Source organism: Chlorocebus sabaeus, chromosome 20 (assembly GCF_047675955.1).
Source record: "Chlorocebus sabaeus isolate Y175 chromosome 20, mChlSab1.0.hap1, whole genome shotgun sequence".
Taxonomy (NCBI): Eukaryota; Metazoa; Chordata; class Mammalia; order Primates; family Cercopithecidae; genus Chlorocebus; species Chlorocebus sabaeus.
The window spans coordinates 103,161,642-103,187,679 of NC_132923.1; the positions used below are offsets into that span (position 1 = coordinate 103,161,642).

General features: G+C 46.1%; 1 protein-coding gene across 7 annotated transcripts in view; it reads left to right on the plus strand.

Annotated features, from left to right (window-relative positions):
• The window catches only part of CSMD2 (CUB and Sushi multiple domains 2), a 654,890-nt gene that overhangs the window by 234,541 nt on the left and 394,311 nt on the right, over nucleotides 1-26,038 (plus strand). For all 7 annotated transcript variants that reach the window (XM_037996751.2, XM_007979489.3, XM_073007520.1 and 4 more), the window contains exon 5: nucleotides 12,523-12,730. In XM_037996751.2, the coding sequence (XP_037852679.2) occupies nucleotides 12,523-12,730 (208 nt within the window). The remainder of the gene's footprint in view (nucleotides 1-12,522; nucleotides 12,731-26,038) is intronic.

A 26,038-nucleotide genomic window follows, 5' to 3' on the forward strand; every position in this document is an offset into this window, starting at 1 on the left:
TTAAGTACAAAATATTGTTCTAGGCTCAGAATTGCCATGATGAACAAGTCAGACCAAATTCCATGATCTCTTGGAGTTTACATTCTAGCAGCCAGGAGGCAGAAAACAGATACACAAACCAAATAAACAAATTTCAGGTGGTGGTAGGAGCTATGAGGAAATAAAGTCTTAGCCAGTGATGAGGAAGGCTACCTTAGACGGAGCAGTCAAGAGAGGCCTCTCTGGGGAGGTGGCCTCTGAAATGAGTCCTGAATGACAAGAAGGAGCCTGTTGTGTGAAGACCTGGAAAATGGCATTCCTGGCAAAGGCAGCAGCAAGTGCAAAGGCTCTGAGGTGGGGGAAAGTACTGGACATGCTAGAGGAACAGAAAACAGGCCCCTGTGGCAAAAGTAGAGTGAGGGGTGGGCGGAGAGGGCAGGGATGGGGTGAAGCAGGGTAAGAAGGTAGAGGCCGAGGCGGGCAGATCATGAGGTCGGGAGTTTGAGACCAGCCTGACCAACATCGTGAAACCCCGTCTCTACTAAAAATTTAAAAATTAGCTGGGCATGGTGGCACGTGCCTGTAATCCCAGCTACTCAGGGGGCTGAGGCAGGAGAATCTCTTGAACCCAGGAGGTGGAGGTTGCAGTGAGCTGAGAGCATGCCACTGCACTCCAACCTGAGCAACAGAGCGAGACTCCGTCCCTAAAAAAAAAAAAAAAAAAAAAAAAGTATAGGCTTGGTTCTGAGTCCAGGAGGCAACCAGGGGAGAGTTTTAAGCAGAGGTCTAGTTCAATTTAACTTAATTTTTTAAAAAGATCATGCTGGATACTAGCTGAGCAAGAGGCACAATAAGAAGACCAGTTAGGCAGCAGCTATTATGGGCAACCAGGCTGGAGATGCTGCATCTTGGTTGAGGGTGGCTGGAGTAGAGGTGGAGGGACATGCATAGATTGGGGCTGTGCTTTGGGGGTACAGCCAACAGACTTTAGGGATGGATTGGATGGCTGATAGAATAAAGGATCAAAGTTGACTCCTAGGGTTTTTCTGGAGGGCTGGTGGGTGGGGATGCCAATGACCAAGATGGAGATGACTGGCACAGAGGGCAGGAAGTGTGTGCCCTAAAGGGAAGCAAGACAGCTCACTTTGTCCAGGTAAAGTTTGAGATGCCTGTGAGACATCCAAATGGGGGGCATTAATTCTGCATCTGGGAGGAGTCCTATGCTAGAAAGGTATCTGGGAGAGGTATAAGAGGGCAACACTGGGCTGGGCATGTTGGCTCACACCTGTAATCCCAGCACTTTGGGAGGCCGAGGCGGGCAGATCACGAAGTCAGGAGACCGAGACCATTCTGGCTAACACGGTGAAACCCTGTCTCTACTAAAAATACAAAAAATTTTCTGGGTGTGGTGGCAGGTGCCTGTAGTCCCAGCTACTCAGGAGGCTGAGGCAGGAGAATGGTGTGAACCTGGGAGGTGGAGCTTGCAGTGAGCCGAGATCACACCACTGCATTCCAGCCTGGGCGACAGAGCAAGACGCCATCTCAAAAAAAAAAAAAAAAAAAAAAAAAGGCAACACTGTAGATAGCAAAGAGGGTCTGAGCACTCCATGCTGGACACCATTGTGTTGATCAAATTTAACAACACGGAGAAGACACTAAACACTATGCACCTTGAGTGATTCTGAGCACTGGGGCCTTAGCAGGGACCACAGCTACCCAAGGCCACTCTTTACTATAGGTTACCTCTACTACTGCTGGGATCACTAGCCTTCCATCACCTTTGCAATTACTGTTACTATACCAGAACATTTCACAACATGGGCTCTGGAGGCCAGTCACCTGGATTCAAATCCTGTCCTTGCCACTTACACCCACTGGCTGAGTGGCTTTGGACAAGTTACTCAACCTCTCTATGCCCCAGTTTTCTCATTTGTAAATGGGAATAATAATGGTACTTAACTCATAAGTTGGCAGTGAGGTTCACATTGATAAATGCTAAGCACATAGCAGAGGGCCTATTCATGGTTATGACCCAGTGAGGGGTATCGATCATTGCCATTCTCACTGCCACAGCCTCACTGGCCACCATTTATTGAGCCCTAACTAAGTGCCAGGTCCTGCATTACCTGTTTTAATCCTCACAAATCCGAAGGAGGTTAAGGTATTGTCACCTCCTATTACAAATGAGGGAACTGAGGCCCAGAGAGGTGCAGTGCTTTGCCTGTGATTACATAGCTTGAGAGCGGTGGAGCCAGGATTCAGCCCAAGTCCACGTGCCTAACAGCCATGATCTTGACCACCACCCTCCGCTGCAGGCAAGGATGGTGGCCTCTGGCCCACAGCAGGAGACTCACAATGACGCTGTGATTTCCAGAGCTTCTCCAGCCTGGTGGTTCAGGGCCTGAGAGCTTGGCCTGCAGGTGCATGCATTCACTGCATGGCTCCACCAGTCAGGGACTGGCAGTCTCTTGTGGTTTCCCCTTGACCTTCTACTTTAACTTGTTCCATGGATTCCTCAGGAGAGACACCTCTGGAAAAGGGCCTGAGGTTATTCTGCTGGGCAGATGCTGCTTCAGGGTGGGGGTTGGGAACTACTTTTCCATCCTATGAAGAAAGCCAGACCCAAGGTTCACCCACCTCCACTTGAGCACTGGTAGCTGAGCTAACACTTTTGAGGCAGCACAAAGGCCCCTAGGCAGAACAGAAAGGAGCAGGTGGAAGTGTCTCATGCCTGGAAAACCCCATCTCCACGGTCTGGTGCTTCCAGGAGCCTGCTCCTAGCCCATGTCGGGAACAGGATTACAGTGACTGAGGCCCAGGAGGCAGAGAAATAGGTGGGTAATGGTGTGGGCCTGGAGTCACGAGGTCTTGGGTTCAAACCCTAGCTCCAACATTTAGTAGCTATGTGGCCACAGAGAAGTCTTAAAAACTCACTGAGTCTGTTTCCTCATCTGTAAAATGTGCCTGATAATACCTGTGCTCTCGCAGGTTTGAGGATTAAAGGAGAAAATGCAGGTGAAGCATTTTGCACAATGCCTGGCCCATAATGAAAACTCAATAAGAAGTGTCATGTAATCAAATACCATGTCCTGTCTACATTCTTCCCCTCAGGATACCTCAGGTGGCTGTAACTATAGGAGTCTGGGGGCAATAGTGATGTTCTTGGAATTGGTCATTTCTTCATTTTAAGGAGTGTCACTGATAAAGCCAAGGATAAATGGGCAGAGTCCAAAGTCCCCAGGAAGAGGGGACTGAAGAAGTTGAGCAAGTTATGGGGGCCCCAGCATGGAAAGACACACGGAACAATTCACCACAAGAAAAGGGGGCGGGCTGCAGCTTTGGGGCACTCCTGCCCTGGTGCTGTCAGTCTTGCACTGGAATTGCAAGATGGTGGCTTCTCCTTTGGGGCCTGTTGGCATCTTCATTTCCACAGAGGCTGAGGGGTCCTGGGGAAGATGATATGAACAGAAACTAATTCTAAGAACCCCAAATCTTCTAGGCATGCAAGATGGTACCCTAGAGCTGGCCTGAAATGGAGAGGATAATGTCCTGTTTTCTCCGTTTCCCACCTGAAATTTGTCAGTCATTGTAGAGTTAACAGATATCAAAGAGGATTGAGGGATAGTTCTCTAAAATTATGGTTAATTGAAGAGATTTCCGTAGAACTTAAGTCGATCATAAATAAAGTCATAAATTTGGAAAGGCAACTATCAGCATAACACACCTGCACCTCAGAATATGTATGACTTAATGGTGGTGCAAAATGCCCATTGCCAGAGAAGGAGAAAGAGTGTAAATGAATATTTTAGGACTATGGTGTCAGCTGAAGGTTGTATTTTATGACTCTGGAGTTGTAGCCATGAAATATGATGCCTTGTTTAAAGTGTGAGAAAACCTTCAAACAGCTTTTGCAGGATCTTCAATTAAAACAGGATGATGCGAGGGCCAGGGTGTCAGATGAGCCCAAGAGGCAGGGTTGGCCAAAATGGTAAAGGTGCCACCTTAAGGGGAGACTGGTAGCTCTGGCCAGAGGATCTCAAGTTCTCAAGTCCTCAGTTCTAGCACAGTCCAGAAATCATTGCCTACAGTTGGGAAGTTTGAAAATCTCATAATGGCTTACTAAACCACTGTCAAGCAGGGATGTGCCTTATAGCAGAGGAGACTACCATCCTGGTACCAGAGAGACTCAACTGAAATCTTGACTCAGCCACTTCCTATGTGACCTTGGGAAAGCTACTTAACCTCTCTGAGCTTCAGTTTCCTGTTACATTTATTTGTTCAGCAGATATTAGTCAAGTGCCTGCTATATGCCAGAAAATCTCCTAGGTGTTTGGGACAGAACAGACATGGCCTCTGTTCTCATGGAGTTTACTATATACATGTTAACTAAGTAACGACATAATTGATCAATTAATTATGGAAAATAATTATGGCAAAATATGTGGTACTCAGAAAGTATATGATGGGGGAGGGGTTATTCTGTTTCTATAAAGATCCTTGAGGAAGCAGCACTTGGATTGGGACCTAAAGGCTGAGGGCAGGGGGCAGTCAGGCCCAACAGGATAGGGAAGAAGTTTCCAGAAAGAGAAAATAACACTTTCAGAGACCCTGGAGCAAGGCAATGCTTAGTGAATCGGAAGAGCTGCGAGGAGGCCAGGGTGGCTGCAGATAATAGGGAAGGAGAGACCGGCATGAGGCAAGGCCCTGTAAGGTCCTTGTGAATCATCGGGTATTCCACTTTATCCTGAGTGACAATGGGGGTTATTGACGGTTCCAGCAGAGAGAGTGGTGTAATCAGGCCCATGCTTTCCAGTATTACTCTGGCCTCTGTGAAGAATGGATAGAGCCTGCAAAGCAATCTACAGATTCAATGTAATCTGTATCAAAATACCAGTGTCATTTTTCACAGAAATAGAAAAAACAATCCTAAAATTCATATGGAACAACAAAAAAAGCCTGAATAGCCAAAGCAATCTTGAGCAAAAAGAACAAAGCTGGAAGCATCATGCTACCTGGCTTCAAAATATATTACAAGGCTATAATAACCAAAATAGGATGGTGTTGGTGTAAAAACAGACACATAGACCAATGGAACAGAATAGAGTCCAGAAATAAAATCACATACTTATAACCAACTGATTTTCAACAAAAGCACTACGAACATGCATTAGGGGAAGGACACTTGCTTCAATAGTGCTGGGAAAACTGGATAACCATATGCAGAAAAATGAAACTAAACCCCCATCTCTCACCATATACAAAAATCAACTTAAAATAAATTAGAGACCTAAACTTAAGACCTGAAACTATAAAACTACTGGAAGAAGACATAGGGGAGTTATTACAGGATATTGGTCTAGGCAAAGATTTTATGGCTAAGACCTCAAAAGCACAGGCAACAAAAACAAAAATAGACAAATGGGACTATATTAAACTAAAAAGCTTCTACAAAGAAAAAGAAACCATCAACAAAGTGAAAAGACAACCTGTTGAAGATGAGAAAATATTTGCAAACTATTCATGTGACAGGGGACTAATGCCCAGAATGTGCAAGTAACTCAAACAACTCAACAGCAAAATAACAATAATAATAATAATCCCATTAAAAAGTGAGCTAAGGACATGAATAGATGTTTTTTCAAAAGAAGACATAAAAATGTCAAACAGGTATATGAAAAAATGTTCAATATCTCTAATCATCAGGGAAGTATAAGTCAAAATCACTGTGAGATATCATTTTACCCTAATTAGAATGGCCATTATTAAAAAAGCAAAAAACAACAGATGTTGGCAAGGATATGGAGAAAAGGGAGCCCTTATACTTTGTTGGTGGGAATGTAAATTAGTGCAGCTACTATAGAAAACAGTACGGAGATTTCTCAGAAGACTAAAAATAGAACTACCATATGATCAAGCCATTCCACTACCGAGTATTTATCCAAAGGAAAGGAAATCAATATATCAAAGGGATACTTACACCCCCGTGTTTACTGAAACATAATTCATAACAGCAAAGATATGGAATCAACACAAGTGCACATCATTGGATAAATGTATAAGGAAAATGTGATATACATATATACACACACATACATGGTGGAGTACCACTCAGATGTTAAAAAATGAACTTAGCTAGGTGCAGTGGCATGCGCCCATAGACCCAGTTACTTGAGAGGCTGAGGCGAGGGATCTCTTGAGCCCAGGAGTTCAAGTCCAGCCTGGGCAATGTCCAGCACGACTCCATCTCTATTTCTTTTTTTTAGAAGAGTGAAACCCTGTCATCTGCAGGAACATGGATGGAACTGGAGGTCATTATGCTAAGTAAAATAAGCCAGGCACAGAAAGACAAATATCACCTAACACTCATACGAGGAATTAAAAAAGTGGACCTCATGGAGGTTGAGAGTAGAATGATTGATAGTTCCAGAGGCTGGGAAGGCTGTGTGTGTCCAGGATTGCAGGATGTAGGGGATGAAGACAGTTTGGTTAACAGGTGCAAACACACAGGTCAGTGGTCCCCAACCTTTTTGGCACCAGGGACCAGTTTCATGGAAGACAATGTTTCCATGGACAGGAGGTGGGGGATGGTTTCAAGATGAAACTTCCACCTCAGATCATCAGGCATTAGATAACTTGCTCAACACTCACCTCCTGCCATGCAGCCCAGGTTCTAACAGGTCCCAGTCCACGGCCCAGGTGTTGGGGACCCCTGAGTTAGGTAGAAAGAAGAAGAAGTTCTAATGTTCAATAGCAGACTAGGGTGATTATAGTTAAAACAATGATGTATTGTATATTTCAAAATAGCTAGAAGAGAGAACTTGAAATGTTCCAACACATAAAAATGATAAACTCTTGAGGTGATGGATGTCCTAAATACCCTAACTGGATCATTATACCTACCGTGTTAGGCTTTTCTTGCATTGCTGTAAAGAAATACTGGAGACTGGGTAATTTATAAAGAAAGGAGGTTTAATTGGCTCATAGTTCTGCAGGCTGTATAGGAAGCATGGCATCAGCATCTGCTTAGCTTCTGGGGAGGCCTCAGGGAGCTTTTACTCGTGGTGGAAGGTGAAGTGGGAGCAGGCACTTCACATGACCAGAGCAAGAGCAAGAGAGGGAGTGAGGGAGAGGTGTCACACAATTTTAAACAATCGGATCTCGAGATGTCTCACTCACTGTCACAAGGACAGCACCAAGCCATGAGGCATCCCTCCCCATGACCCACACACCTCCCACCAGGTCCCACCTCCAGTGTTGGAGATTACATTTCAACATGAGACTTGGGAGAGACATTCAAATTATATCACCTACTGTGCATGTCAGAAAATAACACACATACCCCATAAAAGTGTACAAATATTTTATAACAATAAAGTTTTTTAAAGGAGTGCTCCAAGATAATGTTCTCAATGCAAAAAAAAAAAAAAGTATGTGAAGTGATTGATATGTTAATTAGCTTGATTTAATCATTCCATAATACATACATATATCAAAACATCACAGTGTATTCCATAAGGACATACAACTATTGCCAATTAAAAATAAAATTTTAGGCCGGGCGCGGTGGCTCAAGCCTGTAATCCCAGCACTTTGGGAGGCCGAGACGGGCGGATCACGAGGTCAGGAGATCGAGACCATCCTGGCTAACACGGTGAAACCCCATCTCTACTAAAAAATACAAAAAAAAAAAAAAACTAGCCGGGCGAGGTGGCGGGCGCCTGTAGTCCCAGCTACTCGGGAGGCTGAGGCAGGAGAATGGCGTAAACCCGGGAGGCGGAGCTTGCAGTGAGCTGAGATCCGGCCACTGCAGTCCAGCCCGGGATACAGAGCAAGACTCCGTCTCAAAAAAAATAAAATAAAATAAAATAAAATTTTAAAAACTGCAAAACCAAAAGAATGGATGGGCTGGAGGAGGAAGGAGGCTTGGAGACCAGGAGGGGGCTTCATGGCTCTGGTTAACTTGGAGTGTGACATGGCTTGGGGTAGAGCAATGGCAGTGATGGCGGGGGACAGAATTGAGAGCCACCTAGATGGACTGCCAGGTGAGTCCCTGGCTGGATGTGGGGGTGCGGGAGGAGTTGAGGATGTCCCCTGAGCCTCTGCCATGAGGAAGTGGGTGAATAGTGCTGACACTCCAAGATGGGAAAGTCTGGAAGAAGGCTAGGCTTCTGGGAGGAAAGGAGGAGAGTGATTTTGGTTGGGTTGGGTTTGAGAGCAATGTGGAATATCTAGTTGAGTTTCTAAGACTGGAGGTAGGCAGAAGGCTCTGGAGTCAGTCTTTCCCCCAAGACCTGCATTTCTTCTGGAATTCTTTGTTGTCCACCTGGTTGTGCAGGCCAGATTAAATGAGACCATGTGGACCAAGGGCCTGATTAGAGACTTGGCCACACAGAGTGGCTGCACCTGCTCTGCAGCTCCTGAGCCACTCCCTCCCTCTAATGTTTCTCTTTGGTCCCTGCTCACTTTCCACCTGAGTGCCCCTCCCTTCCCACCTTCACTTCTTTCAGGTATCTTTGCTTCTGCCTGCTCTGTACATGTCTGTTCAGTCCCCAGCCTTCTCCACTCCTGTGGTGGGAGGTTCCCTCTTTGTCCTGCTGATTCCCTGCCTCACAGTCTCTGGGATCTCAGACCCATAGGTATCCCCATCTGTTTATTCCCCAGGATCTCACACTCAACATGGGAGTAGGGAAGAGCAGGGGAGGAAGGGCCATCACTCTTCCTGCAGAGCTGCGTCTCCTCTAGCGTCCCTGTCTCCGCTCTCTCCTTCACCATCCATTTTCTGTTGGAGACCTCACCCTCATTCCTCCACAGCCTGCCTCCTAAATCGCTTCCTGCTGCTTCTCTTTCCTTCCTCCCTAGTTGCGGCTTTGATAATGGGAACAACCTCTTCTTCGTTCTCTGTCTCTGGTCTCCCCACCGGCCACCTTCCTCGGACACCAAATCATGTCATTCATCCATTACTACAGGACCAAATCATCTTTCTAAAATAGGTCTGGACTTGTACTTCTTGCTGAAAACCCTCTTCTCCACACCTACCATGACTCCCCTGCACCTGCAGAGGAAAGTCCAAACACCTCGGCAGCCCCATCAAGGCCTTCACCCAAGCAGCGTGCCCTTCCAGGCCTTCTTGCCTCTGAGGGCGTTTGCTCTGCCTGGAACCCCTCTATTTCTTCCCTTCCAGCATACTCCTATACCTTTTTGAAGGTTCGGGGTAAAAGGCCCTTCCTTCACCATGATCCCTTTCCCCAGTACAGTCGAGACTCAGCCATTGTGCCCAGGGCTGAAGACAGTTCCACCTGGTGTAGTGAGTGCCAGTGACAGGACTTTCGGGAACCAGTGGGTCCAGTGCTTGCTGGGAACAACATTGACAAATCTCCCGTTTGTTGGCTGGCTCCTGTGGCTTATCTGCCTGGTAATGTTCACGGTGAATTTATTTACATCAGAAGGAGACAAACTCTGCCTCAGATGTCAGACATCATAGCCTCCTGCCAGAGAGATACTCAAGGCAGAAATACTGTGCAACTTGATAAAACAAATCAACAGCACCACTAAACTGGATTTAAAGCCAAGCAAGGCCAATCTTGCTTACCTTCTCTCCCTTCCTGCTTCCCGGGGCCTGGGCAGCTGGGTTGGGGGTAGCAAAGCAGGAAGAGGGGAGGAGAATAGAACCTTAGCTCCTCTACTTGGCATTCAAGGACCTTCACAGTCCAGCTCTTGCCTTCCTGCCCAGCCCAGCTCTGTCATCTCTGCACGTCCCTTTCAGTTCAGATGGTCCTGCCTAATAAGTCCCTAAACATGTCACAATCCCCAACTTCAACTGTCCTTGCTGTTTTTCTACCTAAAACACCCTCTCCTCTGAGGTCTACCAGGCAGGCAGCCCTCAGCTGATGTATGCTGCCAACTCAGTGTTGGAAACGAAGCCAGACTCTGACTATGTCTCACTGTTACCACCTGGTCTAAGCCACCATCGCCTCTCACTGGATTATTGTGATAGCTTCAGGAGGCCCCCAGCTTCTTCCTTTGCCCTCTTTGGTCTGCTATCTACATGGCATCCCAAGGGATCCTGTTAATACACAAATGACATTATATCATCCTTAGCCCAGAACCCTCCACTGGCTTCTCAACTCATTCTGAGTAAAAGTCCACATCCTTACACTGGCCTCTCAGGTCGCCCTGCCTCTTAGCTCGGTAGTCCTGCCTCTGCTAACCTCATCCCCTGCCCCTTTCCTTCTTCTTCCTGCATTCCAGCCCCTTGGGTCTCTCTCTCTCTCTCTCTCTCTCTCTCTCTTTATATACGGAGTTTCTCTCTTATTCCCCAGGCTGGAGTGCAATGGCACAATCTCGGCTCACTGCAACCTCCACCTCCTGGGTTCAAGTGATTCTTCTGCCTTAGCCTCCTGAGTAGCTGGGACTACAGGTGCACACCGCTATGCCCACCTAATTTTTTCTTTTTCTTTTTTTTTTTTTTTTTGTATTTTTAGTAGAGATAGAGTTTCATCATGTTGGCCTAGCTGGTCTCAAACTCCTGACCTCAGTTGATCCACCCGCCTTGGCCTCCCAAAGTGCTGGGATTACAGGCGTGAACCACCGCACCCAGCCCTTGGGTCTCTTGATGCTCTTCAATGGTGCCAGGCCTCTGCACCCTGTGGCCTTTGCATTTGCTGTTCCATCTGCTGTGAATGCTCTTCCCCCAGATAACCACGTGACTCCCTCTCTCATTCCTTTAAGTCTTGGTTCAAATGTCAACCTCTCAGTGGGGTCTTTCCTGATCACCCTTTCTGAAATGTCCATACCCCTACTTCCAACACCAGACACCCCATTTTCCTTTGCACTTACCACTTCATTTACCATAGAGTTAATTATTTATCTTAGAGTTGTCTTTATCCTTCTAATCAGAATGTAAGCTCTGGGAGGACAGGAATTTTTGTTTTATTCACAACTGAATCCTCAGCACCTAGAACAGTGGCTGACACATAGTAGGTGCTCAGTTAGCATTTGTTGAATGAATGAATGAATGAATGAATGAATGAGTGAATGAATATTAATACAAATTCTGTCTCTTCCATAAAGCCCTTCCTACCCATGTGCTATCACTGCACCTTGAGCATCCCCGTCATAACTATTCTGTGTTGCCATTGCTGGCTTGCCTGCCCACCTCCTCTCTCAGAGGAACTTAAGGGCAGAGAGGAAATCAAGCTTTTCACATTGTAGTGCTGGCCCTACCCAGTATTTGGCCCACAGTAGGTGCTCAGTTAATGGGTGTAGGAGGGAAACCTTCATAAGCACCCACTCTGGGAGAGTAGGTGTGTTTCTTAATTTCTGCACTCATACAAACTTAGAAGTTAGCAGTGAGAAATGCTATGAGTTGGCTCATGATTGTCTTGACCCTGTAAAGAACATTAATAAGAATAGTTCAGAACTGCTAAACAAGATCACTTTTATCTCTAGCCCAGATGGCTCCTATAGATCTGTTAATCTGATCTTACCATTGGAGGCCTCACAGACATACCCACTTCTATGTGTCCGAAACTGAACTCCTGGTTGCCTTCCATACCACAAAGAGCTCTCTTCCTGAGTTTTCTGCCTCAAGAAATAGCACCTTTCATCCATCCAGATGTTTATACCAGCAACATGGATTTTATACCTCCTAGTTGCTGATTCCTGGAGATTCTCCTTCCTAAATACCTCTCAAATAAATACTTTCCCACCCTCCACACGACCTTAGCTTGATCTCATCCAGCCTCATCTGGACTTTGGTGATACCAAGAGCATCCCATGTGCTTCCCTGACTCAGACCTCCTTTATACCATAGCCAGTGTTCTTTCTAAAATGCAAGTTTAATCATATTTCTTCACTGCCTTTGATCCTTAAGATGAAATGGAAGGAAAAAGGAGAACCTTGCATTAGCATCTACCACATGTTAGTCACTGGCTAATACTAGTTACTGTCACATTAACTATCTAATTCAGTTATCATAACAGAGAAGCAAACTGAGGCTTAAAAAACTAAATTTCCTAAAGTTATGCAGGTGGCTGGGAAATTGTGGAGCCTAAATTCAAATCTAGACCTTTCTTACCCTAAAATCCATTTCCTTTCCAATGCACTCCCCTGTCTCCAAATCTTTTTGGCTCAGTGCTCTCTGCCTTGTGACTTCTCCTACATGCCATTACTATCTTATATTATTCCTCTTTTTTACCCTGTGATGAGCCATCTAGAGCTGTTTATCTTAGACATGCCTTGCACATTCATATTTCTCTGCTTATGACCATTTAGTTCCTTCTTCCCTGAAATGTCCTTCTCTTTCTTCTCTATCTAGTGAACTCCTACTCATTCATCAAAACCCAGCTGTAATGACACTTCCTCTGTTAAGGCTTCTCGGATGGACTCACCCAAACAAAGTCATTTGCTGCTTTATCTATGTCCACAAACTGTGAATTGTACTCTTGGGAGACAGAAGGATGTATTGCAGGTAAAGCCCATGGTGAGTGCTAGGGGCTTGAAAACCAGACTACTCATGTGAGCTTCTTGTCTCTGTGCCCACAGCTGATGATGCCTGTGGTGGGACCCTGCGGGGCCAGAGTGGCATCATCTCCAGCCCCCACTTCCCCTCGGAGTACCATAACAATGCCGACTGCACATGGACCATCCTGGCTGAGCTGGGAGACACCATCGCCCTGGTCTTTATTGACTTCCAGCTGGAGGATGGTTATGACTTTCTGGAAGTCACTGGGACGGAAGGCTCCTCCCTCTGGTAAGCACAACATCCCCTTCATTTCCTACCCTATTCTCTGCAACTGTGAATTACTAGGATGCTTACAGTCTCCTCAGCGCGAGAGGAGAAAAGGCATTATTTCTCAACTGAGAAAGGCATGTCTCGGTGTCTGAAGGGCTAAAAAGTGCAGGCTCTTCTGTAGTGTGCTCCATGGAGAGTCTTGGTGGTTGATGGGTTAGGGGGAATATGAGTTATTGAAGATTTACAGCCATCGTGTCTTGTCTCCCAGACTTGGGCTTGCAGGATGTGCTCAAACTGAGCATGGCTTAAGGAAGTATCTGGCTTCCTGTTTGGGTGACGAGCATCACAAGTGGTGTTGTGGCATTTGGAACACTCTCTTGTATTGTCATTGTGGCTGTGTTATCAGGAGGACTTTTGTTAGAGCCAATAGAAGGATATGTCCAGGGGTACTTCAGGCAAGGATGGGGCATCATTGGAGCCTTAGTTGCTGCATGGTGTCAGCTGAAGGTGGGGATTCCACTTCCTGGCGTCAGGCGGCGTCACGGCGTTGGCTCCCAGGGGGCGCCTCGGTGGGAATAGCAGTTCTGGTGGAGGCCCTGAGTGAGGGGCTGGGCCAGGCCGGGGCTAGGGGGGCCACGCTCCAGGAGTGGATGGACGGAGGGGATAGGAGTGGGAGGAGGTGTCACTGAGGATTCTGAGCAGAGCAGAAAGTGGGTGTCTACAGGAGTCAAAGAAGACAGAGACGTGGCAGTCAGTGGGAGTAGGGAGGAGGAAGATGGGAGGGAGAGGAGGAAAGGAGGGGAATGGGGCACATTTATTGCACACTTTCCCTGTGCCAGGTTTCATGGTGGTAGGAACACCAGTTGAGTGAGACATGGTTTTTTAAGGAGCTCATTGTCTATTAGGTAAGAAAATCAGACAAACCATGGTAGGAGCCAAGTGTGACTATTAAATATTTAAGAGGGATAAAGGGGGAATGGATTCTTCCCAAATATAGGCTCAGATTTGGGAACTAGTGTAACCAGAAAACTCAAGTTTCCTGGTGCAGTGGAAGGTGAGCCAACATGGGATTCAGAAGACCCTGGTGTCACCGCTAGCTTGTCACAGGAAACTGGCCAGGTCATTTCCTACCCTGGTCAGAGGGCTGAGAGAAGCACAGGTAAACGAGGACAACCTGCTCAGTGGGGGTTGACAGTCTATAAACTAGTCCAAGAGCAAAAGCTGGTGATTTTAAGCTAGGAGTTGGGTTGAAGGTTTAGGTGAGTCTTCACTCAACTGGAATCCTGATGACCTGCCCAGTGTGAAGACCCTTGGACCTCTGCCTCTTTTTGTAAAATACCTGTTTACTGATTGTAAATGTAATGCATATGCTCCTTGTAGAAAACATGGAAAATCGACAAAGGTATGGAAAAATTTTAAATTATTAAAATTTTGATGTACTCCCCCTTGACCTTTTTTCTTGGCCTAGGTCAAGCTAGCTGGCTATTTATATATATTTTAATATTACCAAATTAGGATCGAAAAATATCTGTAGTTATATATTTTTAGCTAATCATGGTGTCATGAAATTTTTTCCTGTACCATCACAGATGCCTCCAAAATATACAAGGTCTGATAGTAATATCATTTGTTGACCTGTCACTACCAATATGTGCCAGACAGGTTATAAGTTCTTTAGAGCTGTAATTTCATTTCATCTTTATAAAAATTCTATGAATAGGTAGCATAGTTTTCCTCCTTTTACAGAAGAGGAAAATGAGGCCCAGAGAGTTTATACTACCTGCTTGAGATCACACTGGTGAGTAAGGAGCAGAGCTGGGATTCAACCCCAGGTTAGTTTGATACTAAAGCCTGTCTTCCAAGCCATGACAGCATACTATTCTGCTATTAACATGCGATATCTGTCATGGGTTTTCCAGGCTATGTAGCATTCCCTTGCAAGTCTGTAGCATAGTTTACTCATCAGACCTCTTGTTAGGTGGTTCCCAGGCTTTCACTTCTATAAACAGGTGCCAAGATGAATATCCTTGCCAGTTCCCTCTCTTCCAGTCCAAAGACCTTTTCGACTCACTTGTTCATCCGTGGGCCAAATGGTCTCCTATAGCTTCTGCCCTCCAGGTGTGAGTCTACACATTGTCCAAACTTTTGGAGTGAAACAAATCTGAAAGAGTTCCTTATCCTATTAAGTCACTCAGTGAGGAAGGAATTAAGCAGAGGAAATTGTTAGGGGAGTCATTCAGAACTCTTTGCTATAAGATTAAATTATAATTATTTACAGGGTTGGTGTCACCACTGCCAGGCAGGATGCATTTGTTGTTCTAATTTATACTTGCATAGCAATTATGGATAAACAAACTTGGAGGCTCAGGACGTATGTGTGGGAAGAATCAGCTCTCTCCCTTGCCCCTCTCCTTTATGGATCCCTGGATTCCTGTAAAAGTTTGATGCTGCTGGTTTATGAGTATACCACTTTTGTAAGCATACATTAAGATTTCAGGCTGTTCTCTTGCATTCTGTGCCAAGGCATATAAAAGCAACAGATCCTGTTAGCAAAGATGGATTTGGACAACTGGGTACCCCCTTTACCTATCAAGAAGACAGGAATTCCTTTGAGAGAAAAAACATCCACTACCTCCGTTACCAGATAACAGGTTCCCACTGATTCAGAAGGGCGAGTGGCATGCAATCTCCCTGACTCCATTTCCCTACTCTTCTCCTCCCCCTAAATGGGATAGCAACAGGAGAGTTTAAATTAGGGCTTCTGGACTAGTAGAATTTCCAAACAATTGGCGAAACATGGGATTGGTCATTTTTTATTTTGCCAAGTAAGGATGTTAGAAGAAAACCTGCCAACTCCTCAGAATATTATTCATAAAACAAAGGACAATTCAAAGCCAAAACTGTGGCAGGAAGTAATCAATTGGAAGTGTTGTGCTGACATCATGAAAGATAAGGTGGGGGGAGCACACATAAATAACAGTGTGTGCCCATCACCGGAGTGTCCAACAGTATATATGCAGCAATCAGTGGACCAATTCTCCCTGTTTTGCTGGTCCCAGACCAGCCTTTGGGAATCCAACAATACATGTTTTGAACAGGAAAAAGCTGTTACTATGGTGAGCACTGGACTCTGTAGCTCTGACATGTTGAGAGATTTGCTAGTATTTTAGACTTAACTCCCCCTAAAAGTTAATTGCATTTTTGTATGTGTGACCATGAGCAAAAGCTGGGCTTGGACTGACTGAGGGTTACAACCCACAGAGAAGAATTGGTATTACACCCTGACTACACATACATGTTTGCAACCCTCACCCCAACACACACACAAACACACACACACACACACACACACACACACACACACACAGGCAAATCATCTCTGACACATACCTTTCCAAGTCACTGCCAAATTCACATTACCAAGTCATCCCCTGCCCCCAGACCACCTTAAGCACATGTACACACCTGCCCCTCCTTACACACAGTTCCATTTCCAGTTCAATATAGGAGTCAGATTTTCTCTCACTGACCCTGCTGGAGGGTGGAGGTGGTGGTTCTTCCTTCTCTGCTCTGCTCTGCTCTGACCCAGTCACTTGGCTCTGACCATCATGGAGCTCCATTCCTTTCCATCATATTCTAAGGAAACACTCTCAGCTTTGCTAAGCTTCCTCCTGAGGCCCCAGGACTTTTCTGAAGGACTGGGACTGGCAATACAGAAGACCCTTTCAACAATATGGGGATGTAGGTCCCTGGAGGATATCAGGATCACGTTATACTGAGTACAAGTAGTCTCCAGCCCATCACAGAACTGGCCTCTCCATTGGTGGAGAAAATCAGCCAAGTGAAGACCCCTGAGAAGCCACTAGATCCAGAATCTGTCTCCTCCTTCCTCTGCCTCATACCCAACGCTCTCCATCTGAATCTCTCCTGAACCCTCCCCAGACTAAAAGAAAGGAGGGAAAGCCAGACATCCTCTCCTAGAATATGGGAGAGGAAGTTTGTGCAGTTTCTCTGGAATTAGATATCGAGCCTGCACCATGGCATCGAACTGGGAAGGGGGCAGGCTTGGGAGTCAGCAGATAGACTTGGGCTCAAAACCCGCTACCTCTCAGTAGTTGTGTCATCTTAGGATATTTACCAGCTTTTCTGAGTCTGTTTCCGCATCTGAAAAATGGGTCTCCGTATACCAACCTACAAAGCATCTTGAGAGTGCACAATGTGGCAACTGCTGCCTGGCTCACCATAGGTACAATACTCCTGGGATGAGGCTTTGAGAAGAAAAGAGTAAGATGAGGCAACCGCAGCAATTCATAGCCTTGTTGACCTCATTTTTGGTGGTCCCACTGAAGTCAACATATGAACTTTCTAGCCCAGTGGCATCTCACCAGCAGAAAGGCACAGCCTGGCTGCCCTGGTTCTATCTAGCTTCCAGGAGAATTGCCTGGAAACTCAAAGAAGGTTAATGTGAGGAGAATCTCTGGGTGAGACTGGAGGATGTCCTTGCAAAAGTCAGAAGAGGGGACAGTGATTTTGTTGGACCTGTCTTCCCAGAGCTGCACTTGGCAAGCACGTTATGGATAGCATCACTTCTGTGCCTACATCTAGCCCCAGACTGGCCGGTTAGCTGCTTTGTTAGAAGAGCAGAAGAGGGCCGGATGTGGTGACTCACACCTGTAATCCCAACACTTTGGGAGGCTGAGGTGGGTGAATCACTTGAGTCTAGGAGTTTAAGATGTGCCTGGGCAACATGCATAAACCCGTCTCTACAAAAAATACAAAAATTAGGTGGATGTGGTGGCATACACCTGTCGTAGCTGCTACTCGGGAGGCTGAGGTGGGAGAATCACCTGAGCCCTGGAGGTAGAGGCTGCAGTGAGCTGAGATTGTGCCACTGTACTCCAGCCCAGGAGACAGAGTAAGACTCTGTCAAGAAAGAAAGAAGGAAAGGAGAGGGGAGGGGAGGGGAGGGGAGGAGAGGGGAGGGGAGGGGAGGGGAGGGGAGGGGATTCTACCAATGCAGCTACCACTAAGAGCTCTGTACAGGACTAGGAAAGCAGAGGCACTCCACAGTGAGTCAGGCACAGCCCCTACACGGGGGTGCTCACAGAGTAGGGGGATGGGGACCATAAGTATGGAGAAGGCATTCAGGAGACAACTGCCAGAGACAGGAGGGGCATCTCTTCCTGGCCCCCCTCGCTCTCTCTGGACCATGTGATTGGAGGGTTCTACTGGGCCTTCTTCTCGCCTTCTTTCCTCTGCCCCTTCCCAAGGGGCAATTTCTTCCTACAACAGGGAAGGCAGGGAGGCAGAGTCTGACCTGCACTCAGAATTGAAGCCACCCTTGTCTTGGGGTCCAGTGGAAGTGCCAGCCTCAGGAATGTTTGTGGGGTGTGTATGGTTTGGGGGACATCCAAAGCTCCTTCCCACTGGTGAGATTTCTGTGTAGATCCTGGAACAAACCTCTGCCCCTCCAATTTCCTTGGCTGTGGCTCTGTGGGTCAGTTTTGGCCAGTGGTTCCCAGCCTCTCTTCCTCACCCTGGCCACTGTACATTGATTTTCCTTTATATCTATTTCACTCTGATCACCCTGAATGGGCTCTGCCTGCCCGTTCTCTATGTCCCCACACTCCCAGGCCCAGTCCCCACAGACTTGTGTGCCAACAAACTCCACCAAACATTCAAAGTAGGAAAAGAGAGGAGGGCACCTTCCAGGGCTCAGAGGAGAACACTGTCCTGGGGCAGGAGACCAAGGCCTCAAGGCAGAGGCTGCACTTGAGACAGGTCGAGAAGGATGCATACCATTTTAATATAGGAGATGAGGTGTTGGGAAGGGCATTCTTCTAGGGCTTCTGCCTAGTCCTTCTGGCCAAAATGTGGGAGTTCCTTGATCCCTGGGAGGCAGTCCAAGAAGAAATGGTCCCAGAAATTCTCTAAGGAAGATGCTCTCCACTGTGCACCCACCCCAGGGCTCTGGCATCTACCTTTGAGCCTAGGCATCTCCCTCCACCTGCAGAGGAATAAAATGCCTGCTCTATCTGTCTGGACTTCCCAGATCCTGGCCCTGTGGCCACTGGGTAGACTTTGGCTGTTTTTGGAAAGAGAGTTTTCCTGGAAACCAGGCTCAACCTACTCTGTAGGTCCAGCGACTAACCCTTTTGAGTTTCATCATTAAATTTCCTTAATTTCATCCCTCCTTTTCATGTCCTTAGAGCTTTGATGGATTTGCTTCACTTTGTTCCCTTCATTTGTTTGCTTTTGTTTTTGTAGGTGGCGATACAAAAACTCCTGTCTATTCTGCAGACATTCACTTTGAAAATTTTGCTAGCAACACTCTTTCTCCTCTTGAACGATCTTGCTTTAGTTATTAGGCATTTTACACATGGAAGTTGAGCCAACTAGAACCATTTGATCTCAGCGACTTTTAACTAGATTATTTCATTTAAGAGCCTTTAGATCCAGATAGAGTTAGAACGAGAATTGCACACCAATGGAGATTTGTTAATAATAACTATCCACTTATTTATTTATTCACATATACTTTATCAAACCATTGGTTTAGCTCATTCACGTTCTTTGTTACTTTTCCCCTATTTATTTTCTGTAATCATTTGTTGAGACTCTTCTATGAACGAGGCTCTCCTAGGTGCCAGAGGGACAAAGCCACAGTCTGGGTTCCTAAGGAGTTATTTATTCCTTCCACAACTGTTTATGTAATAGCCAAGCACCGTGCTGGACCCTGAAGCTCACAGTTGGGGCAAAGAGGCAGAATATAATTAAATGCTTTGCAATATCATGTGTTAGGTGCTTTTCTAAGAGGTATAAAGAAATTCCCCTAGGAAATAAGGAGAAATGTAATGGCCAGGATTCTTTGGGTTTAATAAATAGAAACTCACCTCCAGCTAACTCAAGCTACAAAGGGAATGTGCTAGCCTCTGTAACTGAAAAGTCCAGAACTTGACTTCAGGCGGCACTGGACCGAGGCATGCAAATAATGTTTCTCCCCGTCCCAAGGCTTTGCTCTCTTGTGTGTTAGTTTCATTCTCAGGCAGGCTTTCCCAAGAGATGGCAAAGGTGACCACCCTCAGCTCCCTATAACCTACCTGTCTTGGCAATCCCAGCAGAAAGGGAGCATATCTTTCCTAATGGGTCCTACAAAAGCCCTCAGATAAACCTAGGTGGACCAGCCTGAGTCATGTGCCCACCCCTCAACACCAGTGTAGCCAAGGGATGTCCTCATTGATCTCAGATCATGTGACTGTCCGCCCTCCCCAAAACTCAGGCTGGGAGTGGCAGCCCTGGCAAGACAAAAACTAAGACTGTCCTTCAAACAAGTCATCAGCCTTCATGTAAGAGGGTGGTGATGCTGGAAGGGCTCAGAAAAATTAGTCCCACAGGATGATTTTTTATTTGAACTGAGGGGTAAGATTTTGCCATTGGCATGGAGCCAAAGAGAGCCCGGGTGTGTTTGGGGCATTGCAAGTCAGGTGCAGGAGCAAGGGAGGAAGAGCAGGACATGAGACCCAAAGTGAACACAGGAGGAGCATGGACCAGGAGCAAGAACCCTGCCCCTTGTTCATAAGCCAGAGAGGATTCCATAAGCTATGGAAAGCTATTAAGAGACTTTAAGCAGGGAGGTAAAATAATCATTCTGAATTTTAAGTGGGTTAAACAGGAAGGCCCAGAAATCAGCTGTAAAACTTTTTGTGTGACTCCGCAGGCAAGAGAATCCAGCCTTGAACTGAGGCAGCTGTGAAGGGGTAGAGAGGAGGAGGGGCTGATGATTACCAAGTTTCTGGCCGAATGACTGTGGTGGGGCCATGTACTGAACAGAGGAACGCAAGAGAAGAAGTGGGCTGGGGTGTAGTGGGGAATGGCAATGCCCATTTGTCTGTCCAGCACAAAATGAGCACTAATAGGGAAGTCAAGGCTGCAAGAAGGAAGAAGATAAGGCTGGATGTGCAGGGACACAGCTGCCCTTGGTAACTAATTCACAATCATTGGGATAAGACTGGTGAGGGTGGTCAGATGAAATCAACAGCTACACCTGAAAGCTTGGTGTTCAGTACCCTGGCAGGACCATGAGCAGTCATCTTCACAGGGAGCACCAGCATCATCTTTCATCGGGAAAATCTCCTTCATTATGGTTACTGTCATCTCACCGTTTCATCTTCATTACCAGCATCTCTCTATCATTATTCAGTCATTCAAACAAGCTACTCAGGCCCTTCTCCTGCTTGACATTGAGCTTGGCACTGGGAATGCAATGGTGGAGAAGACAAGGCCTCTGCCTTTGTGGAACTTATGGTCTATTTGGGGGAGACTGAAGTTAGTAAAAGATTCAAACATAAATGTAAAATGTATGACACATGTCATAAAGGAAATGAACAGGATGGAGAATAACAGCAGTGGGGACCCTATTCTGAATCTGACCTCTCTGAGGAGGGTAGGATTTAAGCTGAGACCTGACTTTTGAGAAGGACTCACAGGGAAGAACTCAGGCAGTAGCCTTCCAGGCAGAGGGAACTGCGTATGTAAAGACTTATCATTTCAATGTCCTATTTGCTCCTGAACTTCATACGTGGAAGTAGCATAGATCTGGTACCTGTCCTCCGAGATTTCCTCTTTGAATGTCAGGAGCAAGGCAGAGTCAAGGTCTCAAGCTAGCAGAGACACTCAGAAAACAGCTCAGATGGTGCATGACTAAGGATGCTGAACCCTTGTTGGCTGAGCTGGTAAACAAATAAGGCCCATTCTAACCCAGCCTCAGACCTCCTGCCTTCCTGTGGGCTTGTGACGCCCTTGCTTCTCTCTCCTTCCTTGACACATCGCAACTCTTTAAGTCACAGTAAGTAACTGTCCTTTTTTGATGGAGCCCATGAAATTGCATCTGCTGTATCCATCGGGAGCCAGGCCATAAATAACCAGCCCTTTAAAATCTCATCTCCCGTATCTCTTGGATACAAGCTCTGCAGCAGAGCAGTAGGAAAGGATTAGTGCCTTAGCATGCTGCTGGCACAAATGTGTCCGGAGGGGTGAAGGCCAAGGCTCCAGCACTCTCTATGGAGTATCAGTGTGACTTCCTTGCTTCCACTAGTGAGAACTTGCTCTCAAAAAGAGAACAAAAGCCACAGCTGGGAGGAGCAGGAAGTGAGCTGGTGGTGTCGCAGTAGGCACAGCGGCTCTGCTAAAGCTTGTGACTTGGCAAAGTTCTGTGCATGGGAAGCTGAGGTCGGGCAGCTGGCCTGCCCCCCACGGGTCTGACTGCATGCAACAGGTTTGTACTAAGTGCCTCGTCTGCGAGGAGGCCTGTGCCAGGACTGCGAAGGGCACCAGACAACAAGATGCTGTCCTCGACCTCTCTTGAGGCGCTGCCAGATGCCTGATGGTGCCGCTAAGCCAGATGGAAGGAGTTGTTCTGGGCCCTCCAGAGCCCCTTGTTCTGGCAAGACCTGTCTTCTGGAATGATGATGGTTCATTCCGAATGTTCAAGACCCCCTCCTGGTCTCTGTTTTCATGTTTGGCCCCGAATGTTTGTTCCACTCACTCACTCTCAGCTTAACCTACGTGGCATTTCACGTTGGTTTACCTCTCTCCTGCTGTTGCAGCCACTTCCCAGGTTCCCAAGACTGAGTTAAGTCTTTGGTTCTATCCCTTAGTCTGTTCCTTTTTTTCTTTTCTTTCTTTCCCTTTTTTTTTTTTTTTTGTGTGTGTGTGTGTGTGTGTGTGTGTGTGTGTGAGCTGGAATCTTGCTCTGTCACCCAGGCTGGAGAGCAATGGCATGATCTCGGCTCACTTCAACCTCCGCCTCCCGGGTTCAAGTGATTCTCCTGTCTCAGCTTCCCAAGTAGCTAGGACTACAGGCACATGCCACCACGCCCAGCTAATTTTTGTATTTTTAGTAGAGACGGGGTTTAGTAGAGACCATATTGGTCAGGCTGGTCTCGAACTCCTGACCTCAGGTGAGCCACCACGCCAGCCCAGTCTGTACTTCTTTTCATTCTAGTTTCTCTTTATCTAGTGGCTGATGAGTGACATCCATAGACTCACCAGAGAGGCAGGATTCATACAGAAAACTAGCAATGACCGTCTACAAAAAACTTCACACAAAAACTAACAATGACAGAAATGGCAAAATCACCATTTCACATACGGTGAAACTTCAACAGTTCAGATTCACATATGGTGGATCTCAACAGTTTGGGTCATTTGGGGAGGGAGAGGGCAAAGTTTCTTTGAACAAAATGAGGTGGCTTCATGGAGGAGGTAGATCTCTAGCATCCCTGGGAATTTCTCACCCAAGCTTCTTGAAGAGTGGTCTGCATTGGCTACCTTCAAGTCTTCTCTCCCCATTCATTCCTTACCTACTTCACTCCCACTCTTCAACCCTCCAGCCTCCCCCTGAAATCATTCACATTAAGATAATCATCAAAGGGCCGGGCGCGCTGACTCATGCCTGTAATCCCAGCACTTTGGGAGACTGAGGCGGGCAGATCACGAGGTCAGAAGATCGAGATCATCCTGGCTAACACAGTGAAACCCCATCTCTACTGAAAATACAAAAAAAAAAAAAAAAAAAAAAATTAGCCGGACGTGGTGGCGGACGCCTGTAGTCCCAGCTACTCAGGAGGCTGAGGCAGTAGAATGGGGCAAACCCGGGAGGCAGAGCTTGCAGTGAGCCGAGATCACGCCACTAAACTCCAGCCTGGGCGACATAACGAGACTCTGTCTCAAAAAAAAAAAAAAAAAGATAATCATCAAATAACCATCCCCACCCCTACCCCATTCCAAAGACTACCATTTCCAATTACCAATGCCAGAAGACGTTCTTCAGGTCTCACCTTCTGGACATTTCTGCATTACTTTACACAATCAGTCATTTTCTCCCCTGGGGGCTCTGCTTTCTCCTTGCCTTCATGCCACTCTTTCTGATTCTTCTTGGATCTTTCTGGCCATTCCTTCTGTGTCTCCTTTGATGTCCATTCCTTCTTGCTGTGCTGCTCTGCTCACTCCATGCATCTCCCAGGGTAGTCTTACCTGCTCTCAAGGTTTCAGATACCACCTATTTCCTCCCAAATATGGTTCCCTAGCCCAGCCTACCCACTGAGCCAGTCAAACTGTAGAGCCAGCTACCTGATGGACATTTCCACTTTGATGGACCACCAATATCTCCAACTTAAGTTGTCTCAACTTTGCTCATAATTGACCCACAAAGTCATCAGTCTGTGTCCTTTTGTAGTTTATGGTACCATTCCCTACCTAGTTATCCAGAAATCTGGGAATATCCCTATTTAATCCCTCTCTCTCACCAGCCATATTTAATTAATTGCTAAGTTCTCCCAATATACCGTATCTTTCCATCCTTTCTACCACTTCCTGAATTCAGCCCATCATGTTTTCTTCTTTGAGGGCGGTAATAGGCTCCTTAGTGATCTCCCAGCATCTTGGCACTGTCCAAGTCATTCTCCTCACTCCTACAAGAATGGCTTAATTAAAATGCAGATCTGACATGCTAAGCCCCAGGCAAAAGCTTTCAATCATCTTCTGTTGTCTACAGAATAAAATTCAATCCCTTGATAGGGCACACAAGGCCCATCTGGATCTAACCCTTGCCTCAAGTAATTGCCCCAGCCTCACATCTTGCCACTTCCTTCTTTAAATTTCATTAACCCTAAAACTCAGTGGTATAATATCACAAAGATTTCTTTCTTGCTCATGTTACACATTTGTAATGAGCCAATGGGAGTGGCTCTGATCCACATCGTCACACATGTGGGAACTCACGCTGAAGGGGGTTGCACCATATTCTTTTTTTTTTTTCAAGTTCTAGGGTACATGTACATAACGTGCAGGTTTGTTACATATGTATACTTGTGCCATGTTGGTGTGCTGCACCCATCAACTCATCATTTACATCAGGGATAACTCCGAATGCAATCCCTCCCCACTCCCCCCTCCTCATAATAGGCACTGGTGTGTGATGTTCCCCTTCCCGAGACCAAGTGATCTCATTGTTCAGTTCCCACCTATGAGTGAGAACATGCGGTGTTTGGTTTTCTGTTCTTGTGATAGTTTGCTGAGAATGATGGTTTCCAGCTGCATCCATGTCCCTACAAAGGACACAAACTCATCCTTTTTTATGGCTGCATAGTATTCCATGGTGTATATGTGCCACGTTTTCTTAATCCAGTCTGTCACTGATGGACATTTGGGTTGATTCCAAGTCTTTGCTATTGTGAATAGTGCTGCAATGAACATACATGTGCATGTGTCTTTATAGCAGCATGATTTATAATCCTTTGGGTATATACCCAGTAATGGGATGGCTGAGTCATATGGTACATCTAGTTCTAGATCCTTGAGGAATCACCATACTGTTTTCCATAATGGTTGAACTAGTTTACAGTCCCACCAACAGTGTAAAAGTGTTCCTGTTTCTCCACATCCTCTCCAGCACCTGTTGTTTCCTGACTTTTTAATGATTGCCATTCTAACTGGAGTGACATGGTATCTCATTGTGGTTTTGATTTGCATTTCTCTGATGGCCAGTGATGACGAGCATTTTTTCATGTGTCTGTTGGCTGTATGCATGTCTTCTTTTGAGAAATGTCTGTTCATATCCTTTGCCCACTTTTTGATGGGGTGGTTTGTTTTTTTCTTGTAAATTTGTTTGAGTTCTTTGTAGGTTCTGGATATTAGCCCTTTGTCAGATGAGTAGATTGCAAAAGTTTTCTCCCATTCTGTAGATTGCCTGTTCACTCTGATGGTAGTTTCTTTTGCTGTGCAGAAGCTCTTTAGTTTAATTAGATCCCGTTTGTCAATTTTGGCTTTTGTTGCCATTGCTTTTAGTGTTTTAGACATGAAGTCCTTGCTCATGCCTGTGTCCTGAATGGTATTACCTAGGTTTTCTTCTAGAGTTTTTATGGTCTTAGGTCTAACATTTAAGTCTCGAATCCATCTTGAATTAATTTTCATATAAGGAGTAAGGAAAGGATCCAGTTTCAGCTTTCTGCTTATGGCTAGTCAATTTTCCCAGCACCATTTATTAAATAGGGAATCCTTTCCCCATTTCTTGTTTTTCTCAAGTTTGTGAAAGATCAGATGTCTGTAGATGTGTGGTATTATTTCTGAGGACTCTGTTCTGTTCCATTGGTCTATATCTCTGTTTTGGTACCAGTACCATGCTGTTTTGGTTACTGTAGCCTTGTAGTGTAGTTTGAAGTCAGGTAGCATGATGCCTCCAGCTTTGTTCTTTTGACTTAGGATTGTCTTGGCAATCTGGGCTCTTTTTTGGTTCCATATGAACTTTAAAGCAGTTTTTTCCAATTC